Source organism: Macrobrachium nipponense, chromosome 15 (genome assembly GCF_015104395.2).
Source record: "Macrobrachium nipponense isolate FS-2020 chromosome 15, ASM1510439v2, whole genome shotgun sequence".
In the NCBI taxonomy this organism is placed as follows: domain Eukaryota; kingdom Metazoa; phylum Arthropoda; class Malacostraca; order Decapoda; family Palaemonidae; genus Macrobrachium; species Macrobrachium nipponense.
The window spans coordinates 15,871,280-15,896,279 of record NC_087208.1 but is presented as its reverse complement, the minus strand read 5'-3'; the positions used below and the strand labels follow the sequence as shown (position 1 = coordinate 15,896,279).

Here is a 25,000-nt window from a genome sequence, read left to right as displayed (position 1 = left end):
GTTAGATTACACCGATTCTCTCGGGAAGGGTCTTTGGACAATTCTCTGAATTACATGACCCTCTGTGAATCCAACCTCTTAAAGGCCAACATGTGGCGACTAATGCTAATCCTCTAGGATCATGAATAAGGGAACAACTTAAGAGGAAGCTCCTTCGTCTTCCAATATTACGAAAAAACTTAACGAAAGGCGCCCTCCAGTCTCTCCTCAACTTTCGACATACTTCTAAGTGAAGGATTACTCAGACGTCAGTAGTTGTTTGCCTTCGATCGAAGAAGACCGCACGGACGTGCACTAGTTTGAACGAACCTCTTGAGGATCGTTACGTTCCGTGCACAAGCCCATAACCAACTCTCATCCTCCTTGAGCTATGAGAGAGCTGAGAAATTATCCGAGATGATTTGGACCACTCGATCCAAACTCACCCTTCGAGGAACTGGAGAGCCGACCAATTTGGCTTCCAATTCTTCCAGACAATGCCAGAACATCTGTTCCTCTGTTCGGATGTCTGGCACCCTCTTGCTAACACCCGAGGTGATCCTCAAGCCGTTGAGAGAAAATTAGAATTATTACTAGATCTTTGATGTTATTCCAATTTCTCCGTGAGAAAAAATTGTAGAGGTCTGAATTGCTGTTTATTCAGGGAAAACAAGCTTCTCCAGCGAGGAAATGGTCCCCAGCAAACTCATCCATTCCCTCACTCAGCCTGCTTCCTTCCCTAAATAAGGCTGCGCTTTGCATAAGCAGGAGAGCATTATTATAGTGCTATGCCGCGGTAGATTCGTACAGAATTCTGTTACCGTGCGGTAAACCCGCACCGAACAAGTATAAGAGATATCTTGTTGAAATGTTCTAAGTAAACGGAAGGCATGTTCATTCAGATTACTAGAAATTTCCTCAACCCGAGGCTAAAATCCATGATTGTAGGGCAGAGAGACGGCTTAGTCAGCCATTCCCACGGGGAGAGAGACGTAACCAACCGCTCATGTCACACAGCTAGCCGGTACTGCGTAGATCACAGTAACAGCAGCTTTGTTCATTCATCGTCTCGCACTATCTGCTGAGTTGCCAGCTACTCCTTTTACGAAGGGATAGGTATGAAAATTATCGAGGCAAAAGGAAACTCTCAAGCAAGCATATTTAAACGAAACAAAATTCGCTAAATACAGAAGCTGAGTTGGTGTTGTCGTAACAATACCTGAAGAGTTGTTCTTTATCTCCGAAAACTCTTGGAAGGTTGAAGGGAGTGTCAATTAAATACATTAGAACAACAGTTCTTTCGGCTTCTATCCGCAGAGGTAAATACGATATGCGTATATGAACTTGACCATGCGTTAGCAAAATGACGCAAAGATAAACTACGTAAGTATTGTAGTAATTTGAACATCGAATTCTCTACTACATCTTTCCTCGACGAGGAGAGAGAAAGAAAGGAAAAACGACTGTCCACGTTCTAATGAATGAGACTTTTTAAAAGAACTCCTTGACTCTTTGCCAAGAAAAGGGAGTAATATTCGAATAGAGATCATCAAGAGAGAACCGAGGATCGAAAAGGACCGTTCAATGTTCTAATGATATTGGACATAAGACTTCCTGGATCTAGTCTACAAGTCTTTTTCTTACTCCCCGGATGAGCCTCTGAAAATGAATGAGAGCTCTTCCGAAATTTGTTTAATGAGTTTATCCGCTTAAACGATAAAAACGTTAAAATCTGTCAATGAGAACTACCCCATTTATGAGGGGTCCCCACTTAAATGACAAAAACGTTTAGTATCTTGACAATGGGGAAAACATCCTTATTTGACAAAACTATTAGCACTTTGCTAATAGGGGAAAACCCTTTAACATGACCGAAAGTCACCCAGGAATCCGAGTATATAATCTTCCCGATTCTCAGAGAAATCGATGAAGAGGAAAGAGGGATCGAAAGAAAAAATTCGGGTATGCCCCTCTCCGCTAACTCCGAATCCTTTTTTAAAATTTCTGCAAAGGAATGTCCTGTGGAGAGTCCTGAAAAAACCTCCTCTTGACGAGCGTTTAGAAAGCGTCAAGTGTCCTAAGAAACGTCCTGAACAGCAAATAAGACGCCTTCTACAAGTCTTTCTCTCGCAAAGCGCATGCCGAGCTTCCACCGAAGCGTCCTGGCGAATGTCCACAAAAGCGTCCTCATAAGTGTCCTGCCGAGCGTCCTCAAAAGCGTCTGCTTAGCGTCCTGGAAAGCGTCCTGCTGAGCGTCCTCAAAAAACGTCCTGCTTAGCTGCGAGTGTCTGAGGCAGAGAACACCAAGTCTTCTGAACGACGTTTTCAGAGAGGATCTCGTTGAGCGCCCTGATGCATGCAAGGCCCACCAAGAGGCGTCCTGGCGAGCGACCTTGCCAACATCTCAATGTTATGACAAACCGCGTTTTGCATATGACGTTGAATATTTTCAAGGGACGTCCTCATGCGAGTCTCCATGGAGAGCCGCACGCTGCTCCTGAAGTGTATGAACACTAAAGGAAGACGTATGGCTTTCGTCTTCAAGACGGGCCTTAAAGACCTTCATACCTTCTTACAAAGACAGTGGCCGCCTGTGCGACAACTTGCGTCTTAGTAATGCAAAAGAACATCTCCAGAAACGCACTCAGCAAAGGAACGCGGAGCGTCCGAAGACACCCTCGCAAGGGCTTGCTTGCCGAGCGTCCTGGAGAAATGTCTCTACTTATAGGACGTCGAGCACCTCCAAAAGCTTCCTCACGTCTAAATTGCCCTTCTTATGCCGAACCAGAGACTAAGTTGTTTGACTGTGCAAAGCAGCTTGCCGGACGTCAAACTTATCAGCTTGCTTTTTCGAAGTAAAGCGAACGTTACATAACGTATACGGAGCGCCATGAGGAGAGGAGAACGAATACGAGTTGCTCCTCCAAAAGGTGGAATCAAGAATGTCCTTGATTACCAAATTCTTTTGGAATGCTAGCGAGGTTGAAACAGCTCTAACTTCATGAGCGTTCTCGCAGGAGGCTCAAATCACTCTTCTGGAAAGATGAATGAGCCTCCTTAATATGTCCCTTAGGAAAAGAGCCAGTGCATTCTTCGAAAAGGGTAAATGTGGTCTCTTCCTGAGCACCATAAATTACCCGAAGGACCTCTTACTTCCTTCGTTTTATGTAAATAAAATTCGAGAGCCCTGACAGGGCACAGGACTCTTTCATCCTCTCGTGACGAGAGAGAGGACGTGAAGCGTCCTCTTCTCTAAAGCTTCTTTAGGGGGCGCGAGTCCTTCCGAGAGCTCCAACCCCTGTGTGGGGAGGACGCCTCGGGGGACGAGAAGCAATCCTTCAAGATTCGTGCACGTGCTCGATCTTCGGCAGCCTGGGAAGCGACAACAGGACCTGCCGAAAGGAAGCCAGATCAGCATGAAAAACCCGTAACCCTCCTTCGGCTTTTGACATGCCCTCTCCCTGGTTTCCTGGGAGTCCGACAGAGGTCTAGGCCTAGAGGCGTTATGGGGCCGATCTGACGTTCCCTCCTGACGAGAGAGAGGACGTTGAAGCGTCCTCTTCTCTAAAGCTTCTTAGAGGGCGCGAGTCCTTCCGAGAGCTCCAACCCTTGCGCGGGGAGGACGCCTCGGAGGACGAGAAGCAATCCTTCAAGATTCGTGCACGTGCACGATCTTTAGCAGCCTGGGAAAGCGTCAACAGGTCCTGCCGAAATGACGCCAGATCGGTGGGGAGCCCCCGTAACCCTCTTGCGGCTTTCGACATGCCCACTCCTGAGTCCTGGGAGTCCGACAGAGGTCCAGGCCTAGAGGCATTATGGGGCCGATCTGACGCCCCCTCCACAACACAAGGGGCACTACACTTCACAACACTGATTGGAGAACGAGCACTTTAGTCTAAGATTACTTGATGTAATCCTCTAGCAGACACTTCTTCTAGGCCCGTAAGCCATACCACAGGGTTAGGCAAAATAAAATCTACAGGAGGTTAGAAGGTTCATTATTTCTAACTTCTGTTTACTGTGGAGGAAAACTCCTGATTCTAACACGCTCTAAAATGCGTACATGAATCCTACTTCTTCCGTAATCAGTCACACATTACACTAATTACATTGAACTTATGCAAAGAAAACATGTAAACGTCCATATATACTAAGCGAGTGTCTACCGAAAGTTCCGGTAGCCTCACCTTACCCCATGCAGACAACAAAGTCTGAAACTAGGCTAACAGCTTCAGACATCAAAGCAATGAAAAAATTTACGATAGCGTATGCCTAGCCACAAATCCAAGTCAATAATCGAAAGAATAATTAGGATACTTAAGCGGCTAATGAAGTTTCAAAATCCTAGGCGGAGGTCTGTAAACAGTTGTTTACCGACCGGCGACAGAAAAAATATGAATAGAAAATGGGAATAGTTCCTGATATCCGCCTCCCAGCGGCGGGAATGGGTACTACCACCTGGCCGCCCACTGCGTGTGCCGCGAAATTTTGAAATTCTGTCGGACTTCAGAGAATACAGCTATATATATATCGTCAGGTAAGTTTCATGAACAAAATAATTTTCCATTAATAAGGTTTCCTTATTATGAGCTTTATAAATTCGTGCTTGGTTTACCATAATCTTTCAACTTGTTTAGAAGGAATACGTTAAAAACTATCATCGTTGAATTTTACTCTCGCTTACCAACCACACCTAATTTCTCTGTTGAATCTAGGTGCATTAATAGTTGATACTGTTTAATGTGACGGAGATTTTTCCTTAATGAATATTCTATTGATACTTGCATGGTTTTATGCCTCTTCGCTAAAATGATTGATAATACACTATGATATTAAATATTTGTTTCCACATTGCTCGAAATATAAATAGGTAATGTTGGTAATCCTGTGTTGAACGAAAATTTCAAATTGTTTCGTTTCTATAGTTTGAAGTAATTACTATTCTTTGAAATAATTACTACTACCGTCAATTTTTCTTATGATTGTTATAAATGTCATAGATTTGATATTTTTGCATCATATGTTAGCTTTATTTTGCTTAATAGAGCTTTCAATGTAGGAAAAAAAGTTTTTGAGCTATGTGTTGTAGTTGCCAGTTAGTGAATTTCGAACAAAATCCTCTGAAATTTGTAGCCTCACTTTTGACGCTCACTGTACATGTACTATGTATATGTTTCAAATAATAATAATAATAATAATAATAATAATAATAGTAATAATAATATAACTGTAATTACAAAATTCATATGTGATAGTATTTTAACGAAATACAATAATCTATTCATTTCATTCTTTTAAATAAGGATAACTCTCTCTCTCTCTCTCTCTTGCCCATTAAGATACTGTCATAGGGGTAACTCTGTTTTGGCTGGAAGTGTTAGAAGTTTATCTGTCTATATTAAGGTTACTACACTACATCTTATGATAAAATAATAATTTACAGTACTAATTTTCAAATAATATCAAGTTTAATGAGACTAAACAATACAATTTCTCTCTCTCTCTCTCTCTCTCTCTCTCTCTCTCTCTCTCTCTCTCTCTCTCTCTCTCTCTTTTACTTATGTACTTTTATTTGTTTTGTTGTACAAATAAATGACTTACCTAAAAAATAATTTTCAATTACTAATAAATTAAAAAAAATTGTGATTCCCAGTCTTTTTATCCACTTCGAGAAAGGAAGGGGGTGGGTAAGTGACAGTTTGATATACTATTGGTGGAGGGGAGGGAGTTGGAGTCGTAAGGAGTTATTCTCTCTCTCTCTCTCTCTCTCTCTCTATTATTATTATTATTATTATTATTATTATTATTAGTTACTATTATTATCATTATTATTATTATATCTCAGAAATAATTCATAATTAAACTCTGGATGGTACCAACATATGATGTTGCATTCAATGGTCTCTCTCTCTCTGTGTTATTGGCTGTACGTATATATTTTAAATGGTAAAATGTTTAAGAAGACTTTCAAATTATACTAATATTATAATCTCATAAATTAATACAGTAATAGGATAGTAATTTAAGGTATATTTGAAGTTTCTGAACTTTCAAGATAGGCAGTTATAAGCATTTTTAGTGGTGGTTCTAACTATTTGCAGGTTTTAACTATTTGCAGGGGATCTGGTACAAATCACCCGTGAATATGGGGGGAACACTGTAAATTTAACATAATGATAAAACATGAAAACAATCAAATGCAATACTGTTAAAGTAGTAAAAAAATGAAATGAAAAAAAAAAATTCTTGCTTGAGCCAGTCTGTGTTCATTGCTCTGAGTGAGATGATTGAGAGGGGAGGGGTGGGATGCTGGTGGGTTCTGGGTGGGGGATGGGTGTCTGCTTATTACTGACTTACAACCTGGGCTCAGGTGATTATTTGCCCATTTTTCACTTACACTCGATTTGCCCAAGTGCCTTCTTTTCGTTGCAGTAAAATATCTATCAAGTGACACTTGCTTTTTACAATTCTTTAGCACTGTAAAACTAACTCACCTCTATAAGAAACACACTGGCGCCTCGTTCAACTTCTGCGTGCCTTCGATTGTTCGTTTAATCGACTTCCTTGTGAAAAGTTATTTAATCTCTCTTCGCTTTTCTTACTTGCATTCTTTACTTATTTGTTTGCAAAATCCTCATGTTTATTCTAAATTCTTCTGTTTGCCAACATAATTAATCTCCTTGTACTTAAGATCATACATGCTGATAACTCTCTCTCTCTCTCTCTCTCTCTCTCTCTCTCTCTCTCTCTCTCTCTCTCTCTCTCTCTCTCTCAGACACAATTGGACACAGTCACAACATGATCACTTACCTAATTAATCTAATTCTTCTGTTTGCCAACATAATTAATCTCCTTGTACTTAAGATCATCAAATGTGAACAAAATTGGTTTTGTTATCAACCTTCACCTACTGCGACCATTTGTTTCCTCAAAAAAAGGGTTCCTGTCTCTCCGCCTTCCATCCCAGCCAGCCACGTGCAATCTTTATCAAACAGTTCACAAATCGTATAAGGAAACAAAATTTTTAGAAAATTTTACTTCGTAAAACATACTGTTTTATTACTTTACACTCTTCATTTAACTTTTGAACAGTAATAATAGAAAAAATTTGAAAATGGGAATTTTTGGGGTAGCTGGAACGAATTATCCTGATTCCCCTTATTTCTTATGGGATACATATTTGTTTCATATTTCAAACATTCTATTTTGACCATCCTTCTAGAACGGATTAAGTTTAAAGTCTGAGGTACTACTGTATCTATAATTACAAGTATGAAAAATTATTTTTGAGTGCAACATTTTTTTTGCAATACTATTTTCAAAATGTTTCAAAATGTTTTTTCAACTGCAAAATTTATAAACTTAAAGAGGTCAAATATCATTATTTCTCCACCTGTATTTTTTCAGTATTAGCTGTAAAATAATTCATAAAAATGTTACAACTTAAAAGGTAGAATGAAGAAACTACTTTTTGGATAATGGGGCCTTATGGGGTCGGCGCGCCCCTTACGTGTAAAAAGAAAAATCCAGACTGCAATTAGTTTACAGGGTCTACATTCTGTTCAGCTGTCCATAAATCATAGGTAAGGTGGGGAAAAGTCGTGAGAGCTTTTCTGTCCAAAATTTTGTTTCTCAAAAGTTGGATGGCTCTGAGACTGGAGCGCCTTTGACACCACCAAAACAAAGTGTAACTTATCTGTTTTAGCAATGCAATGTAATATTTAAACATGGGCTTTATACTGCATGTATTATTTAGCATCTGAATGCAAAAACTCCAAGAGAAATATGTACACACTGATAGACATGAACTAAGATATAAAAAAATATAATAAAGATAGCTAGTTTAACATAAAGAATATACCACAAAATATCTAATATGGCTACTATGGAAATTACCTGCCTATGTTGCACCTTACCTTATCCAAGTTGGTAATAACAAAATTGAAAACCTTTTCGCCAATAAGTGTGAGGGTCAGGTTTTTTACATCATCAATGAGACCACCAATCTGCATAAAAACGTCTGTATTAGTAAGTACTACCACATAGCTTCATACTGACATATTCTCTATTCTTCATAAAAAAAAAATACACTTTTTAAAAGTAAATATTTTTTTCCTAACTATACAAACCTGAGGTCCTTTACATAAGGAATTACTTTCAGCGTAGGCTGGAAATCGGTCATAAGAGAATAACAACAAGGTAGTTAGGCAGTACCTGCTTGGTTACTAGTTGGGAGTCCCGCCTGACCAGACATAAATATTCCACTTTGCTTTAGGCCCAGGAACAGATTGAGGGGTGGCATGAGGTGGGCATAAATGTAAAGGACCTCAGGTTTGTATAGTTAGGAAAAATACAACTTACTTTTAAAAATTGTTTTGTTCCTACACATAATACAAACCCTCGGTACTTTACATAAGGAAGACTCACTGATTGGTGGGAGGAATCTGATAAGTCTTGTGAACAGACTGGTGTTCGCCCAACCAAGATTCCCACCCTGGTCGTAAGAGCAAAGGGGGAAATCTTGCCTCTGTCCAATTGATCGGAGTATGAGAACTGTGAGACCAATGGCCACACCTCTGGATCAATTCATGAGGGAGACAAGCGTAGCCTCTTATGAATAGCAAACAAGGACTTATAGTTAGAAGCAAGAAGACAAATATACAAGTATTGGGTTTGTCTTAGGCCAATGTCCTCTAACCCCCTTGTTAGGGAAGGGAAGGATATGTGCTTCTATACCCTAATGAAAGGGAAAGAATGGGGCTCAGGTATAGCTTACCTGCATAGACCATCCTTTCCAGCATGTGACAACCTCAGCTCTCTGCCCATAGGAAGAGAGGAGAATGAAGGAGGAAGAGAAGCCAGTCAAACTCTCATTCACACCCATGCATACGCTTACATAAGGCGAGATGCAGCACTGTCCAGTCAGAGGAGCTGGGTAAGCTACACAACTTGTTGAGCAGCCACCATGGGTCCCAAGGAAAAGGTATCCAAGGACCTATGGGCAATATCCCGAATGCAGAAGAAGGTGAAGGTGTCTGAAGGTAGGAGAAGGTGAAGGTGGTCTGGTTGGACCAAACCCCTGCCTTCAGTACCTGTGAAACTGACAGGTTCTTGCGGAACGCAAAGGTAGGACCAATACCTCCGACTTTGTGGGCTCTTGAACGAAAGGTACCAGAGTCGAACCTCCCTTCGCAGGAGTACCCTTTCCTGATCACCTCATGAAGCCAAAAAGAGATAGTGTTCTTTGACACCTCTTTCTTGGTCACCCCGATGCTAACGAAGAGGTGTTGACACTCAGGCCGGAGATGCTGAGTTCTCTTCAGATAGTGCAGTAGCACTCTAATGGGACAAAGTAGCATCTCATCTGGATTGTTACCACAAAAGTCCTCTAGGGAGGGGATAAAGGACTCGAATCTATCGTCAGGGATCAAATGTAGACTTGTCAAGGGGTCAGTTAGAACTTATAAATGACGAAACATGGACACACAATGACTTTAGGGAATTCCCAAGCTCACACAAGTGGTGACAACGAAAACAACTTAGGATCTACTGCGCCAGAGATTGGATCTTCACATGGGCAACGATGTCACAGGTCGCCATTGCAAGGACGAGATATCGTCGATGGGCAGTCTCAGGATAAATTCTGGGACAAATCAGGAGTCTACAATACTTCTACGAGGCGGGTGCAAGATGCACTTGCATGGGAGTCGTGAAATATTTCAAGTCTGCAACGAGGTGGTGGTTACGATTCCTTCATTGGAAGACATCGAATCTACAGTCTAGCAGCAAGGGTGTTAGGATACACCTACAGGGGTCACAGACCCTTTATAATGGCACCTACAGGGGTCACAGACCCTTAATAATGGCTCATGCAGAGTCATTTCGAAATGATTCATGCGCTCAGCCGTTATCTATATATAATTCATCGAAAAAGGTGTTCATGAAACACATGGGGATCACGAGGCGGTTAAAGTTCCGCCTACAGTGGAGATGGTTACAGTTCCACAGCTAGAGGATAACAATGGGGATGAATTCTTTTTCAACAAACGCTACAGTTCCAGTGATTGCCGTTATGGTAGCAATAATGATGGTTACAATATGTGTTGCAGGAGCCATCAAACTTCTATGTAGCCGACGGAGTAGGAAAACCCCAGCAGCTCTAAATCATGTGGCAAATTAAAAGACATTATGAACTAGTATATACCAGTAGCCAATGTAGTGTGCGACACGGGTGCACATATATAGGTGGCCTAGCCATCTTAAGGCACTGGTCAGAGAAGTAAATAGACATATATTAAAATAAATGGGTTGATAACCTTAGCTCTTGCCAGCTAGAAAAAGATGCAAGACAGTGAATTCCCCAAGGCGCCGACGTGAGACAAATCGGAAAACATGCCGTTGGCATAAAAGATATTGCGAATACATTCCAGAGATATGAGGTAAACTACAAGGGAGGTTACTTCAGGTTACCGAGTACATGGGAACAGACTAGTGTGTGTGTACATTTGTGTTCAATAGCATGCATGTATCCGTACGTCTGTTGGTGGGCGTACATACGTACGTCGGTTACAGTAAACGAGATACAATCTCTTGTATGCGAATTAATGGGGAATCAGATGACAAACTGGCATAATGGTCACAAGAGATTTTGGTGTAAGGGAAGACGTTTGGAGGTCTGTCAAAAAGGTAAAGTAAAAGTTATATATCTTTCTGTGACATTGAGATCAGTTCTAGAGGAAAGGGGAGTGCGATGCGACACTCATCTATTGACAAACTTTAACATTTCATTGTTTGATAATTATATTCTCTTTTTCAGATGGATTCAAAGGTCACCATATAGAAAAATGGAATCTCTAGACTTGTATTGACTTATCGATAGACTATGAAAGTCGGACAGAAAGAGATAAGAGGGAGTAATGATTTAAATATGATTTTCGGGAAAAGTAATGGTAGCTTAACGATTTTTGAGGATGTCCTTCAACTCATTTTATTCCATTTTCATGTTAGCTATTTGGGAAATAAAAATAATATTTTTGTAATAGCGGGAGTTTGAATTTGCCTACTTTTGTTATTTGAGTTTTCAGCTAGCTTCAGAGGCGACACATAAAGGGGACTACGAAAGGTAAGATCATTCCCAGTTAGGAGTTCTCTTCAATTATTTAAATGAGCGTCATTTTGACCCTAGTAAGACTTGGACCTATAACCTTGAATAGTCGAAGTGAACAATGTCCTCGACTCCCTCAGAAATAACAGAAACTCCGTGATTGCTGTTATGGTCATCTTAGAAGAAATGTTATGTTGTTTGCACCACAACCTAAATGCTCTCCACTTTGAATGGTGGAGTTTGGCAGAAAAGCTTCTTCTACAGCTTACAGTAGCTTCTGATGCTCTTCGAGAAAAACCTTTAGCTCTGACAAAGTTCCTGACACTCTGAATCCTGTCAGGGGCAGAGCGGATAATCCTTGGTGATAACCGTTGAAGTGGGGTTATTTGAGAAGAAATGGACTTTGTGACAGGAGCCTGGGGAAGTCCACTAGCAGCTTGAGAAGGTCCGGGAACCATTCTTTCCTGGGCCAGAATAGGGCCACTAGAGTCATCGTCACATTCTGGTGCGATTGAAGCTTGTTTAAAACTTCTCTTATCATCAAGAAGGGAGGAAAAATGTAAACGTTGAGGCCTCTTCAATCTAACAGCATTGGATCTGTTCTCCACGCTAGCGGTTCTGGAACTGGAGGACAGAAAATTGGGAGACGATTGTTCTTTGAGGTGGCAAACAGATCTATTGCTGGCTTTCCCCATAGCCTCCAAAGATCTCGACAAACTCTCTTGTTCAGAGTCCATTCTGTCGACACTACCTGATTCGAGCGACTCAGTTCATCTGCTAGAATGTTCATTTTCCTTCGAATGAATCTTGGAAACAGAGAGATCCTCTGCTTGTTCACCCAAATGAGGAGTTCTTCCGTCACTCTGTTGAGAGAAAACGAGTCAGTCCCCCCTTGCTTTTGTACATACGACAACGCTGTGGTATTGTTCGTGTAGATCGCTACCTTCCTTCCAACAACTAGAGGGGCAAACGCTTGTAGTCCTAAAAAGATTGCCTTCAATTCTTTCACATTTATGTGAAGGGTTCTCTCTTGTTCTGTCCAAAGACCCGAGACCTTCCTGTCTCCTAGAAGGGCTCCCCGTCCCTTGTCCGACGTGTCTGAGGAGAACTCTAGGTCGGGGTTCAACACGACTAGGGACAGTCCTTCTTGTAGTCTCTCCTCTGATCGTCACCAGGGAAGATCCGACTTGATTTCTTCCATCAACAGAAATACTAGTGAGTCCGGTTGTGTCTCCCGAGACCAATTTGCTTTCAGGAAGAACTGAAGGGACCTCATGTGTAGACGGCCTAACGTAACAAAACTCTTCACTGAAGCAAGGGTCCCGAGGAGGCTCATCCTCTCTCGGGCAGAGCAAGACGGGCGAACAAGAAACTGTTGAACTGTTGAAAGGTAGGACTCGATCCTCTTCGGGGAGAGAGAAGCCCGAAAAGCTAAAGTGTCGAGAGGGCTCTGAACTGGAAGACTCTCTTCTTAAAGATGAATTCCAGAAATTTCTTGGAGTCCTGATGTAAGGGGATATGGAAGTATGCATCCTTTGTGTCGAGATAGCATCCAGTCGCCCGGTTAGAGGGCTGACATCACCAATCAATTGGTTTCCATTCAAAAGTTCGTCTTCAGCACGGAGAGATATAAAGCGCTTACATCCAATATGGGCCTCCAGCCCCCTGATGCCTTGGAGACTACAAAAAGCCTGTTGTAGAATCCTGGGGAGTTTCTGTCTGATACCTCCTCTATGACTTTCTTGATGATGAGTGCTTCCATTTCTTCGGCTAATGCCAAAGGTCTTACTGACCCTGTTGAGTATGCTGTCAAGCAGATGGGAGTACTAGACAGTGGTGGATCTTGTACGAAGGGGATCGCATATCCTTCTTGAAGCACCTGCACAACCCGCTGCTTTGCTCCTCACTGACTCCATTCTTCCCAGAAGTAGTGAGTCTCGCCCCTACGGATGCATGAAGGACCTCCTGCTCACTTGTCTGCTGGTTTAAAGGGAGGTTTCTTGGCGGACTTTGCTGTCATGCGCAGGTTAGTCCTCAGTCTTTGCTGCCACCTCAATTTAGTTTCTGTAGCAGGAGGTTCTTTTGGTCATCTCGCTGATTGAGATAGAAGGTCGTTGGTTGACTTCTTTTTGAGGTCTGACAGCACATACTGAATGGCCTCTTATGGGAACAGGTGAGACTTGCACAGGGGAGAGAACATCAATTCCGATTTCTGGTTGATGGTCACACATTGGTTCGTGTTCACTCCACGAGACGTAAAAGAGCACCACTGTTCCCTCTTCTTAAGAACTCTCATAGTGAAGAGAGCGGATAACTCACCTGAACCGTTTTGCACTGACCTGTCAGTGCAGGACAAAACGTTGTGCCAGTCCGATGAAAACTCCTCACCCAGGGACTGGCAATCCTCTATCTTTCTGGTTAAAGCTACTATCGTCCAGTCCAGAAAGCTAAAGATTTCGATCAGTTTAAATAAGTTCTACCAGGTGATCAAAATCGGATGAGGAGAACAACACTTTAGCAGCCGAAAACGCAGCTCTTCTCTGCAAATCCATAAGACCGGAGAAGTCTCCTTGAGAGAAGGCAGATACTCCCAAGAAAGGAACTTCTCCAGTCGCGTAGAACCTGTAGGTCTCATTTTGAAGCTTCGAAGAGGGGTAGGCGAACGATGCCATTACCCAACTCTCTTCTTAGCAAGCCACTCTTCTGCTTCTTTAAGGGCTTTCCTAGACATCTGGGAAAGAACCAGTTTCAGTAATCCCGAAGAAGCTGACTTTCTATCCTTCATGAACATATAAGTTGGAGAAGAAGGTGAAGCTGGCTCAAAAAAGTCCGGGTAAGTCAGCAACAAAAACTTCAATAAGCTTGAGTGCACTGAAGAAGCCTTTGACTCCTGCTCTTGTGCTTCTTCTGAAAGGACTGACTGACAAACCACCATCCTCTTCTTCTGGCTGGTTTGTCAATTTCTTTAAAAAATCCACCAGCTCTTGAAGTTGTCTCTTGAAAGGGCCAAATGGAGAATCATCTATCAATGTCCTGGTCTTTGTATCATCCGAAGTCAAAGTTGAAGTCGCAGCTGTCGAACGGCTCTTCTTCGAAAAAGAGCGACTATGAGGCAAAGAGAAACAAATCAAAGGAGGCGAACGAGTCAAAACTCCTTTTGAAGCACAAGGGGAATTGATAGCGTGAGCACGTTAGCGCTGGGCTGAATGTGAGTGCCTGTCGTCAGTCGAACCTGAATTCTCTGGAGAAGACTGGCGATTCTCCCGAAATTCTTGGGCAGGTGCAAAACTGCAGGAAGGCTGTGGGCTCCAGTGTTCCCTCGACTTCTTAACTGGAGTCGGCGTATCGCCTGCAAAAGTGGCAAGCCTCTTCAAAGGACGTGACACTGAATCACTCCACACCTGTCGCCTCTGCACTGGCGACTGAACATCTCAATCTGACGAAAACTGCACTTCGCTGACGTCTACACCTTTCTGGTGGCATTTAGTTGGCACTCACGAGTCGACAGAATCAACGGAGTGTGACTGCCCGTGGGCAAACCCCCCAGTCTCCCTTCGACCTCCGGAATGTCTTCTCCTGGGTGCAAGGGAGTGGGAAAGTGATCTCCGTCTAAGAGAAATGGGGGGTGGACAGATGCCTCCTCAGACGGAACACTGACACTTGGCCCAACACTGGCCTTCTCACTCGATTTTTTTTACAAAAGTACGAAATGACATTCCTAAATCCATTATGGATTTTGCCAAAATTTCAAATTCCTTGTCCATTTTGTACTCTAAATTGGAGTGGTGTTGGGATCAGAAACATGGGATAGCTTGACTGGAGTGATTAGTAATGAAGTTGGAGGACTATCAATAGGCGAGATATTAGATAATAGAGGAGAAGAAAGAGCAGGCTTACTTGCCTCTAAAGGCAAAGGAGTTGTTTCTACCGTAGATTTGCTACCAGCTAACATCTCCACCCTTACTCATCTAAACCCGGGCACTCACAAGTTAAATCCTTGTTATTGACCCCTACACTTAATGCACTTGGAGTGCGGATCGTAACACAGTTTAGCTAATCTAGTTTTGCACGGATCGTAACACAGTTTAGCTAATCTAGTTTTGCAGCCACTGCTGTAAAACCTAGCAGAAGACGAAATAGCGTCTGACATCGTAGTTAAACTCAATAAAGACAAGCTAACTAGGCCGCTAACTGACAAAAACAACCAAACAAAAAAAAAAAAAAAAAAAAAAAAAAAAAAAAAAAAAAAAAAAAGAGTACTTTACCAAAAAGATACAAATCCAATATGGTGACAAAAATTGACTGCAAGAACAACCACAGATGTTACTCCGTGGCCGGCAGAAAACAAATTGACAGTAGTTAGCTCAGCAGCACCGGGTATTCCCGAAAGTGAGTGGGTCCTGCATCACCTACACGAATGATGGCAGCGCCGCAGCCACCAGGAAATTTGAATTTTTCAACTGCCAGGTAAGAAAGCTTACAGCTATGTAATTGTTTGGCAAGTCACTTATGTGAAAAGAAGTATATAATAAAAGATGGTACCGGGTGAGTAACTGACTGGACAACATTCGTATTGACATGAGGTTTGGTTTGTTTGTTTGTTTGTTTGTATGGTGTTTTTACGTTGCATGGAACCAGTGGTTATTCAGCAACGGGACCAACAGCTTTATGTGACTTCCAAACCACGTCGAGAGTGAACTTCTATCACCAGAAATACACATCTCTCACTCCTCAATGGAATGGCCGAGAATCGAAACCACGACCACAAAGGTGGGACGCTAATACCATACCAACCACGCTGCTGAGGCGCTTGACATGAGGTTCGGAAATTACTGAAGGAATCTTTCGGAGAAGTTTCACTACAGCGACAGCAGACAGTAGAGAGAAAGAGAGAAGTGGTGAAGGGCACAGACCTTCACCCCGAGACAGACCATGGTTCCCTGCCAGAGGAAAAGACCCATTTATTCAGGGCAGTCAAGAGGGCGAACTACAGGCAAACGATGGCTCCATCACCTTCTCTTTCATAGGGGGAACCAAAAAATTACGATCACTATGAAGGGAATTGCGATCTTTAGTCACTAAGTCAACTAAATGTTTAACTTTAGTTAACCTATTTTCTCCCGAACCAAAAAGGGAGCTAGAGAAGTAAGAGCATTAATAGCAAAAGAGGAATCTAGCTTGTCAAGCATAGGAGGAATGAGAGAAGGGGTACAGTGGTTCGAAGGGATAGATGGAGTAGGCTTATGGCTGGACCTGACAAAGTGCCTCTGTAACCTATCAGCCTCCTGCATCTTCCGATATTTCACAAAACTATTAATCCTCTCATCTGACCATTCTTTGCAAGCTTCACGATGAGAGAAAAAATCACACTCCTTACTATGGATGCACCGGTACCAAATTTTTTGGTCGATACCAATACCATCTTTTAAAGCTGATACCATACCGATGCCGATACCTGTTACCCCCTATAGCACTGTTTATTTTTAGGGGAATAAATGTACTGTTACTAAAATCATTCTTGTTCTCTGGTTATTGTATATTAGAGGTTCAAAAGTTGAACGGTCAAATAATAGGGTTATATAAACAATTTCAAAGGCATAAGTTATATTGAAAAATAACATCAAGTATAACTATTTAGTATTTAATCCCTTTATTATCTGGATACAGTTTGGCTTATACTATGGCTACCATTAGAAGACTTTTAACAATTTAGGTACGTAGTGCTTACTCAAATTCATGGGGTGATGAGCAATCAGAAATAACTAATATATACTTTTATTTTGAGTTCTAATTTATATATTGGCTAGAACAGTTAACAGACTCATTTACTTAGATCATGAAAGGTCCTGGTATTGGAGGGGTTAATCCTTTGCCTCATTATAATACATAAATTGGTTCTATTAAGTAATCCCAAGAAAAATGAGATACTGGTACATAAATAAAAATAAGATTAATAAAGGACCAGACTTTGTTTCTCAGGTATAGATCAACAAAACATTCAACTAAAAAAAAAGGCACAAATCCCTTTACAACTTCCAACTCATACTGGACTTGGACCATCTGAACCAAGTTAAAATTATAATTTTATTAAACATAATATTAAATACGTATAACTATCCTAGAAATTAAGAGGTACAGAAAATTAATATTATGCCAAACTTTATTTGATGGGCTTTGTTAATATATACATTTTAGGAAGCCTAGAAGGATTTTAAATTCCTATACTAATGACAAAAGTATTGGCTGGTATCAGCCAGAAATTCACCGATACCACAAAAACTAGCCGATACCACTGATACCAATAACTTGGGCACATCCCTACTCCTTACCCCTACTACATGAAACAGTGTGGCCATCATGGCTAACTGAATGACTCATTCCTACATAGCGTAATGGTTCTATCTTGGCGGCTGGCAGTAGAAGACAGCTCAAAAACGAAACTAGGAGAAATACAGCTACATAAAATCTAAAGTTATTACAGCCAAATTCCACCAAGTGAACATGGTCGCAGCAGGAAGAATTCTGATAAAAACATAAGAACATAAACATTCTAAAGCCACCCGGCTGGGCAAACTGGTGATTATAGACAGTCTAACCAGGTAAGCGATGCTTTTTTTGTTTTTGTTTTTTAAATGTCAATAGCAACTAGTGGTGTGAAGATATAAGCTAACTTGAATGTAGGTAAGATTCATTCCAAATTAGAAAATTTTAATATGTATATATATTGATTTCATACATAACTGTTATTGCCAAAGGGTAAAACAGATTTCACTGAGGAAACGGTAGCAACATCTATTTTTGCGGCTGTCCTACAACAAGAAAAGTAAAATTTTTTTTTTTTTTTACAAATACTGCAAACATTTTGCTTCCAGTATGTAATCACTTTCAAGTACGTACTGCAAAGGACTTCCACTTGATGGGTTATGAAGTCATAAACAAAAACAGAGAATAAATATTACCTCATTCTTCTTATTGGAGACAATTTCAATCCATCTTTCTCTCGGGGACAAGTCTAAGTTGACTGTATAAGTTGGAACAGCATCTCTGGAAAAAAAAAATATGATGAAAAATTTACAGGAACTAGATAATAGTAAGTAAAAACTGAAGATGAACTGAACTAACATGACTATTGAACTAAGGTATTCATAAAAAATTAAGGTATTAATAAAAAAAATACTGTTATTTTCACGATAAAATTAAGTTTCGTATATATTTGACAAGTACTAATTACATTGATGTAGGTTTCCAAGCACGGCAGCCCCAAAGAGTCAAAATTCGTGATAGTGCTTCAGTTGTTTTGTGTAGCTGAAAAACCCCCACTTTCAGGGAAGAAGAGGAAGCACATAGCAAAGAGCTCAATTCGTTTGTACCTTGACGTCCAAGTGAGGGGAGGAGGGAGGCTCCAATTCTGTAATTACATGGTAAGTATATATGAAACTGAATTTTATCATGAAAAAATATTTTCATATAAGTAACTTATCAAATAATTACATATCTGAATCCACATTAACAGGAGGTGGGATAAATGGACATATTCTATTTCAAAACATTTAGAAAAATAATGAATGAAATAGAAAAGTTGTTAGCACTGATACATGCTTGTCATTTCCTTACCTGGTAAGAGAGCTACTGCAGGTGGATACTGCCTCAGATTGGTGCTCATCTTAACTTGTAGCGGCATGGCGGTATAGCCATGGGTCACCCCTGCTTAGGTGGGAACTTTTCATTGAAGGAATTTTTTCGATGGTTAGCAAAGCTTAAAAAGTTGCCCTCCCCCTGGACTTATTACCAGAATAAAAACCAAATGCTGTCACCAACACTGCAATAAAAAAAACCATACCCCAACCACTAAAAAACTGGTGGGTACTCCAGGTACAATGTACCTCAAGGGTCCCCCTGGACTTAACACCTAGAATCAAAACAAGGGAGGGAAAGAGAGCTCCCTATGCTTTCCCTCCCAACACCATGCCAGCCATGGCTGAAAGTCCTAAGGTACATACTACTACAATTTTCAATAACAGTTTCCATTTCTTTCAAGTAATGAGTTGCAAAGACTGACTTGCACTTCCAATAGGTAGATTGTAAAATGGACGAGAGGGACTATTATGCCTAACAGCCAGAGAGGTAGCGATAGCCCGGTCCTCATGAGCTTTCACCTTTTAACCCTTAAGAGGCGGGCTAAATATATATTAAGCAAACCCCCAGGCTAGGCAAACTTTAAGGTAGCTCAATTTAAGAAAAACATATCAATGGAAAGAGGACAATATGCAAATGCACATGGTGTAAGGAAAAACACACGGTAAGAAAAAAAATGAAACATTTTTCTGTACCATCCACAGGAAATGACAGTGACAATTTATAACACTGTGTGTGGCCTCTCTTTTACAAGATAGTACTCATAAAAATATGCTAATTTTACAAATCTTAAAGTACATGTTTTTTCTAAACACACAATATTAATAACAGATAAAAACTAAAATCAGTAACAAAGTCTGAGTATATTTTTTTCTAAAGTATTTGCAAGATTTACTGAGAAGGGGAGATTTAGTAACTGTTTGTGAGGTATACATGTCTTCTCTAATATTTCTTTGCACTTTTCTTTACAAAACATAAATTTTTATAATAAAATTTATTATTTGGATACTTACCAACTGTTAAAGTTAGCTATATCTGTTATGATAAGGCGAGTTGTCATTAAAAAAAAAAAAAAAAAAAAAAAAAAAAAAAAAAAAAAAAAAAAAAAAAAAAAAATCAATCAAATGGCTGCCCGGATGACTGTCTAGTTCACTTGATCTCCATCAGGTGTGTTTTGAATGTTATAGCTCATGTCAGAATTCTCCTTGACAGCCCACTAAGCTGTGGGGAGGCTGGGTGGGGTCTACTTTAACAGTAGGTAAGTATCCTAATTATAAATTTTATTATGAAAATTTATATTATTTGTGATGAATCTCACCTGCTGTTAAAGTTAGCTTATTCCCACATTAAGAAGAAGATGGTGGGTAGTGCAGCTAGACAAAAATCCACTCACCCAATCGAGCTAAAGGTTTCTTGCATGAAACCCAAAACATTCTTACCTGATCCGGAATCCTTTCTGGATTTTACAACCACCAGAAGTTGGATTCCATTCCGGGAGCAAGGCTCTCATACAAGTGCAGCAAAAAGCAGCCTTCTGGAGAAAACCACTTCGATTCAGTCAGGATGAAACAAGAAGCAGCAAGAAGAGACCCCTGTGCCTGGGTCCAAAAGCCCTATAAAACGACAGTCTTTTCAAATAAATACCTTTATGATATAAAGGTACACTCCTATACAAAATTTGTACCTTCATGTTCCCCACAATATTAAAACCCGGGATTTAAACAAAAGAGCCTACAGGATTGTTCTTTCTTCCATTCAGGAAAAAACTATCCACTACGAGTAGTGGATTAAGGGCTTTACTGTTTTCAAACACAATTCTGTATACTTAAGGTTGTGGGTGGGTAGACACCAAATTGCACTTCTAGTGCGCCACATCAATCCTATTTTGAAACTACAAACTGACATAACACAAAATGAAGTTACAAATGTTGCTCACATTATTAATGCTTACCCTCAACCAAGGTAGAAGATATGGAGCTAGTTCTCATGCACTAGCCTAATCAAATAGTATGTCACAGAGCACCTTGTGTTATTCGACAAAGACGTTCTAGGTTTCTAAAAACACTAAAGGAAAGGTTACCTTCGCCTCTTCCAGGTTTAACCTTCGACAAATACATTCTAGGATCTATAAAACCACAAGACAAAAAGTTAACTTTGCCTTCTCCCGGCTTAACCATAGGCAAAGACAGCTAGGTTTTCTAAAACCAAATAACAAAAGATTAATTTTGCCTCTTCCAGGCTTAACCTTTGACAACAACATCTAGGTTTCCTAAAACCACAAAACAAAATCACAATTTTTTAATGTAAATTGTATTTTTCCTAGCTATACACACCCGAGGTCCTTTACTATAGGAATCATTTAAGGCGTAGCCTGGATACGGCCGCTGAATTCTTTAACAAGGCGGTTTGGTAGTTCTACCAGTCCGGTCGTTGGTAGTCCCTCCGACTGGACGTAAACATTCCAATTTGCTTTTGGCCCAAGTAGCAGATTGAGGGGTGGCATGAGGTTTGCAGTTAGTGTAAAGGACCTCAGGTTTGTAAAGCTAGGAAAAATACAATCTTCTTTCCAAAATTTTGATTTGTTCCTACGTAATATACAAACCCTCGGTCCTTTACTATAGGAAGACTTACTGATTGGTGGGTGGAATCTGAGTGATCTCCAGTGAACCCCACTTACCTGAGATTTCCATCCAGGTCGTAAAAGTGAGGCAGGGAATCAAGCCACTGACTTTTGATCGGGTTAAAGAACTGCAAGATCATAGTCTTCTGGGTTTACTCATAAGGGGGAGAATATGTGTCCCCCTTAAGAGAAAGCTATGAACCACTATGTCGGAGACATAGGCAAATACAAGTTATGAGTTTGTCTTATGTCCAGGACCCTCTTCCCTGCCTTGTGAAGGGAAGGGGCAGATATTACTTCATTTAACTAATCACAGAAAATAGATAGATTACTCCACGGAATGTCTTACCTGCATTGATTGCTCAGTCCAGCATGTAATGGTCCACATTACTCTCTACCAGAAGGGAAAGAGTTGGATGAAAGAGATGAAAGGGGAGCCAGTCACTCTGCAGTCATGCTCAATCATACCATACAAGGAGCTGGGTAAGTTACACAACTTGTTGAGCAGCCACCACTGGTACCAAGGAAAAGTGTCCAAGGACCTGTGGGTAATATATCCCGAACCGACAGGTTCTACGGAATGTGAGGGAATGGGGCAATGCCCCTGACCTCGTGAATTCTTCGGAAGAAGTGTACCATTGTCGTCAGCAGCAGAGTATCAAGTCTTCCTGGCTTCAGGAACCGATAGATTCTGATTCTTTGGTCCAAAGTTCAGGACGAAGTTGAGCGTAACCGGTCCCCATCCACTATTCCATCATAAGAAAGACCATGTGGTTCGCCAACTCTCTTCGTCAATGCCAGGGCAAGCAGAAAGATGGTCTTGAGGATCAGATCCCTGTCTGAGTACTCTCGAACAAGGTTGAATGAGGCTCATTCAGGCTCTGCACACGAGGTCTGAGATCCCTGGGTGGGCAAGACCTCTCTAAGTTTTATGAGTAATGATATCTCGCAGAAGATATCTATCAATGCCCTTCAGCTTCCAGCCTAGGGCCAGTGCAGCTCTGTAGTCTTACAGCTGAGACAGGAGAGAGCTTCTGTAGGGAAGGGAGAGAATGAAATCCACAACCTGTTGAATAGTGGCTCTGACCAAAGAGATACCCTGTCTACGACACCAACCACAGAATACGGCCCACTTTCCCTGGTATCCTGCAGAGGGCTGTCTGAGGCATCCTGTCATCTCTGTTTGCTCAGCGAGAAATAGTCTCGTTTGCAAGAGATGATGGCTATCTCCCAGCTGTAAAGACACAGGGAGGACAAGGCATCATTCGGCCTGTGGCTGGCACAGCAGTTCTGTCATGGGGGAATCTTTCTTGGTGTCCCGAAGAGAAGAGCCAGAAGGTCAGGGAGTCCCACCAGAGTCCTTCAAAGATTCGGGGTTATCAGCATGCTGATCCCTGCTTGAATCAGGAAACAATGGAGGAAAGGATTAAGCTTCGAGGATGTCCCATGGATGTTGGAACGCATCCTCTGTAGCTGCCTATGGGTACGGAACAATGGGAGAGAAGGTCTTTAGCTCCTGTTGAGCTGGGTGATAAGCAAGCCTATGATGCCCCCAAAGGCTGAACAACCTATCCGCCAAGTCTCTGGCGGCTGAGCTTGTCTGCCATTACAGTATTCGCGTTCTCTGGATTCACGGACTTACGCAATCGTGGATTTCTCTCCATTATTCATGGAAAATTTGCCTATTCGCAGTATTTTTCTGTGAGAAATATACACAAATTCCTGTTTTTTTTTATCATTTTCATCATAAAATGTACTTTTTGTGATAAAACAATTAAAAATCCAATTATAAAAATCTTTAGTGGGTTTTTCTTGAGTTTTAACTAACAAAAGAGGTTTTAAGCATTTTCATGCGGGTTCCAACTATTCACGGGTTCTAACTATTTATGGGGGGTCTGGTAAGCATCCCCGCGAATATGGGGGCCCACTGTACATTCCTCTTGTCTGGAATGCACCTGGTTGACTGCTCTCCCACTTGATCACCTGCACTGTCAAAATGAAGCTCAAGAGAGGTAACAGTCTGCAACTGTTCTCAGTGTGCGTCTCATCCTCGGTCGATGCATCCGACTCTTCAGGCATGACAGGCGATGTATCACGATGAGCCACAACCGAGCAGGATGTTCCTGTCGAGGCAGGAACTGCCTCACTACCTACCTGAACATGCTGGTACTAGAGTTTGTGGGAAACTCTTGTCTATCAGCATGCACAGGTACCACGTCCACTGCTTGGGCTAGAAATCGGACTTCTCACGATTTATCAGGGTCTCCAGATCCCAGTAAAACTCGAGGAGTCAATTCCTGTCCTGTAAAAACCGGAAATGGGAGTTCACTAGGACCAGCCAACTGTCGAGATACCTCAAAAGACATACCCCGGGCGAATGCCCCCAAGCTAAGACCAGGTCAAACACTGTTGTGAACACCTGTGGAGCGATCGAGAGTCCAAAACAGTGTTCTGAATTGGTAGACCGTCTCTGTGAGGACGAAGTGGATGTACTTGCGGTTGGATTGTGGATGGGTATCTGGAAATACGCATCCTTCAAGTCCACCATCAACATGATGTCATTCTCCCAGTTAAGAGGCAAACATTGTTCGTGTTGTCTCTATCTTGAACCGAGTCTGGCTAAGAAACTACTATTCAGGAGAGAAAAGTCTATGACTGGTCTCTATCCCCCCCAAGGTCTCCTCTGCGATAAGACCCAGCTGTAGAATCCTGGGGTCCAGTCTGACATGACTTCTACAGCGTCTATGCTCAGTATCTTCTTATACTTCTACTGTAGCTCGGGAAAGTAGAGGGAAAATGAGAGGAGCATTGGATGCTCTCATTCCCTCTAGATGAGCCTTGTCCTTGTGTCAACCAGCAGTGACAGCAAGGGCATGGGTCTAGGAGAGCACAATCGCCTTGGCGAGGTGCTTTTCCATTGTACATGTAAGGTTCTCTCCTTGCTGTAGCAGTGACGTGGCTAGCAGCATCTTGGCTACCAGAGCTGTGGCCATCAGCAACACTGCTAGTAGCTTGGTGAGGACATGTATCATCTTCACAACGCATCCCAGCCCTCTTCGAGGCCGAAACCTTGAGTAAAGAGGTCTGAACAGGTGACCTCCTGTTATTCTCCAGGTGTCTTGCTCCAAGGAACAGCGACCTTGACCTTGACTCCTGTAGAAGAACGAAGCTTGGTCTTCACAGGTGGGTCCAGGCCATGGCTTGGCCCCTGCTCCTTCCCCATGTCACTGCCATGGCCAGGAAAGACTCCTTTCCTTGACTGTGGATGTACGCGCCTCCCTTAGGTGGTCTTACATTCGGAGATTCTCATGAACGAGATTTTGACACGGTCCCTGTCCCTTGAGCAGTGCCCTTGGGAACAGAGGCTGGAGAACGAACTTTGGTTCGATCTTCAGAGGCCCTACAGGACTGTGGCCCCTGGGGATAGTGTCTCGGTTCCCACTTCTGAAGAAGCGGGAGAGCCAGCGAGAAAAAGCCCTGTGCTTGATTATCGTAGCCTACACTGGTTTTTGATAAGAGAGAGGTGGAATCCATTACGGGTCCATTCGTAAAAGCCAGTACCGACTCCAGGCCAAGGTGTTCACAGGTAGCTGGATGGTGCCAGGTAGGAAAGCCCTCTAGACAGGTACAGTCTCCTGAATGCTGAGTCTTCCTCAGTACAA

General features: G+C 41.8%; 1 protein-coding gene across 1 annotated transcript in view; it reads right to left on the bottom strand.

Moving 5' to 3' along the window:
- LOC135227001 (acid ceramidase-like) overlaps positions 1-25,000 on the bottom strand; it is a 291,051-nt gene that overhangs the window by 151,424 nt on the left and 114,627 nt on the right. Inside the window, exons 3-4 of the mRNA XM_064266731.1 lie at positions 18,043-18,127; positions 7,896-7,985 (exon numbers count right to left, since the gene is read on the bottom strand). Coding sequence (XP_064122801.1) covers positions 7,896-7,985; positions 18,043-18,127 — 175 coding nt within the window. The remainder of the gene's footprint in view (positions 1-7,895; positions 7,986-18,042; positions 18,128-25,000) is intronic.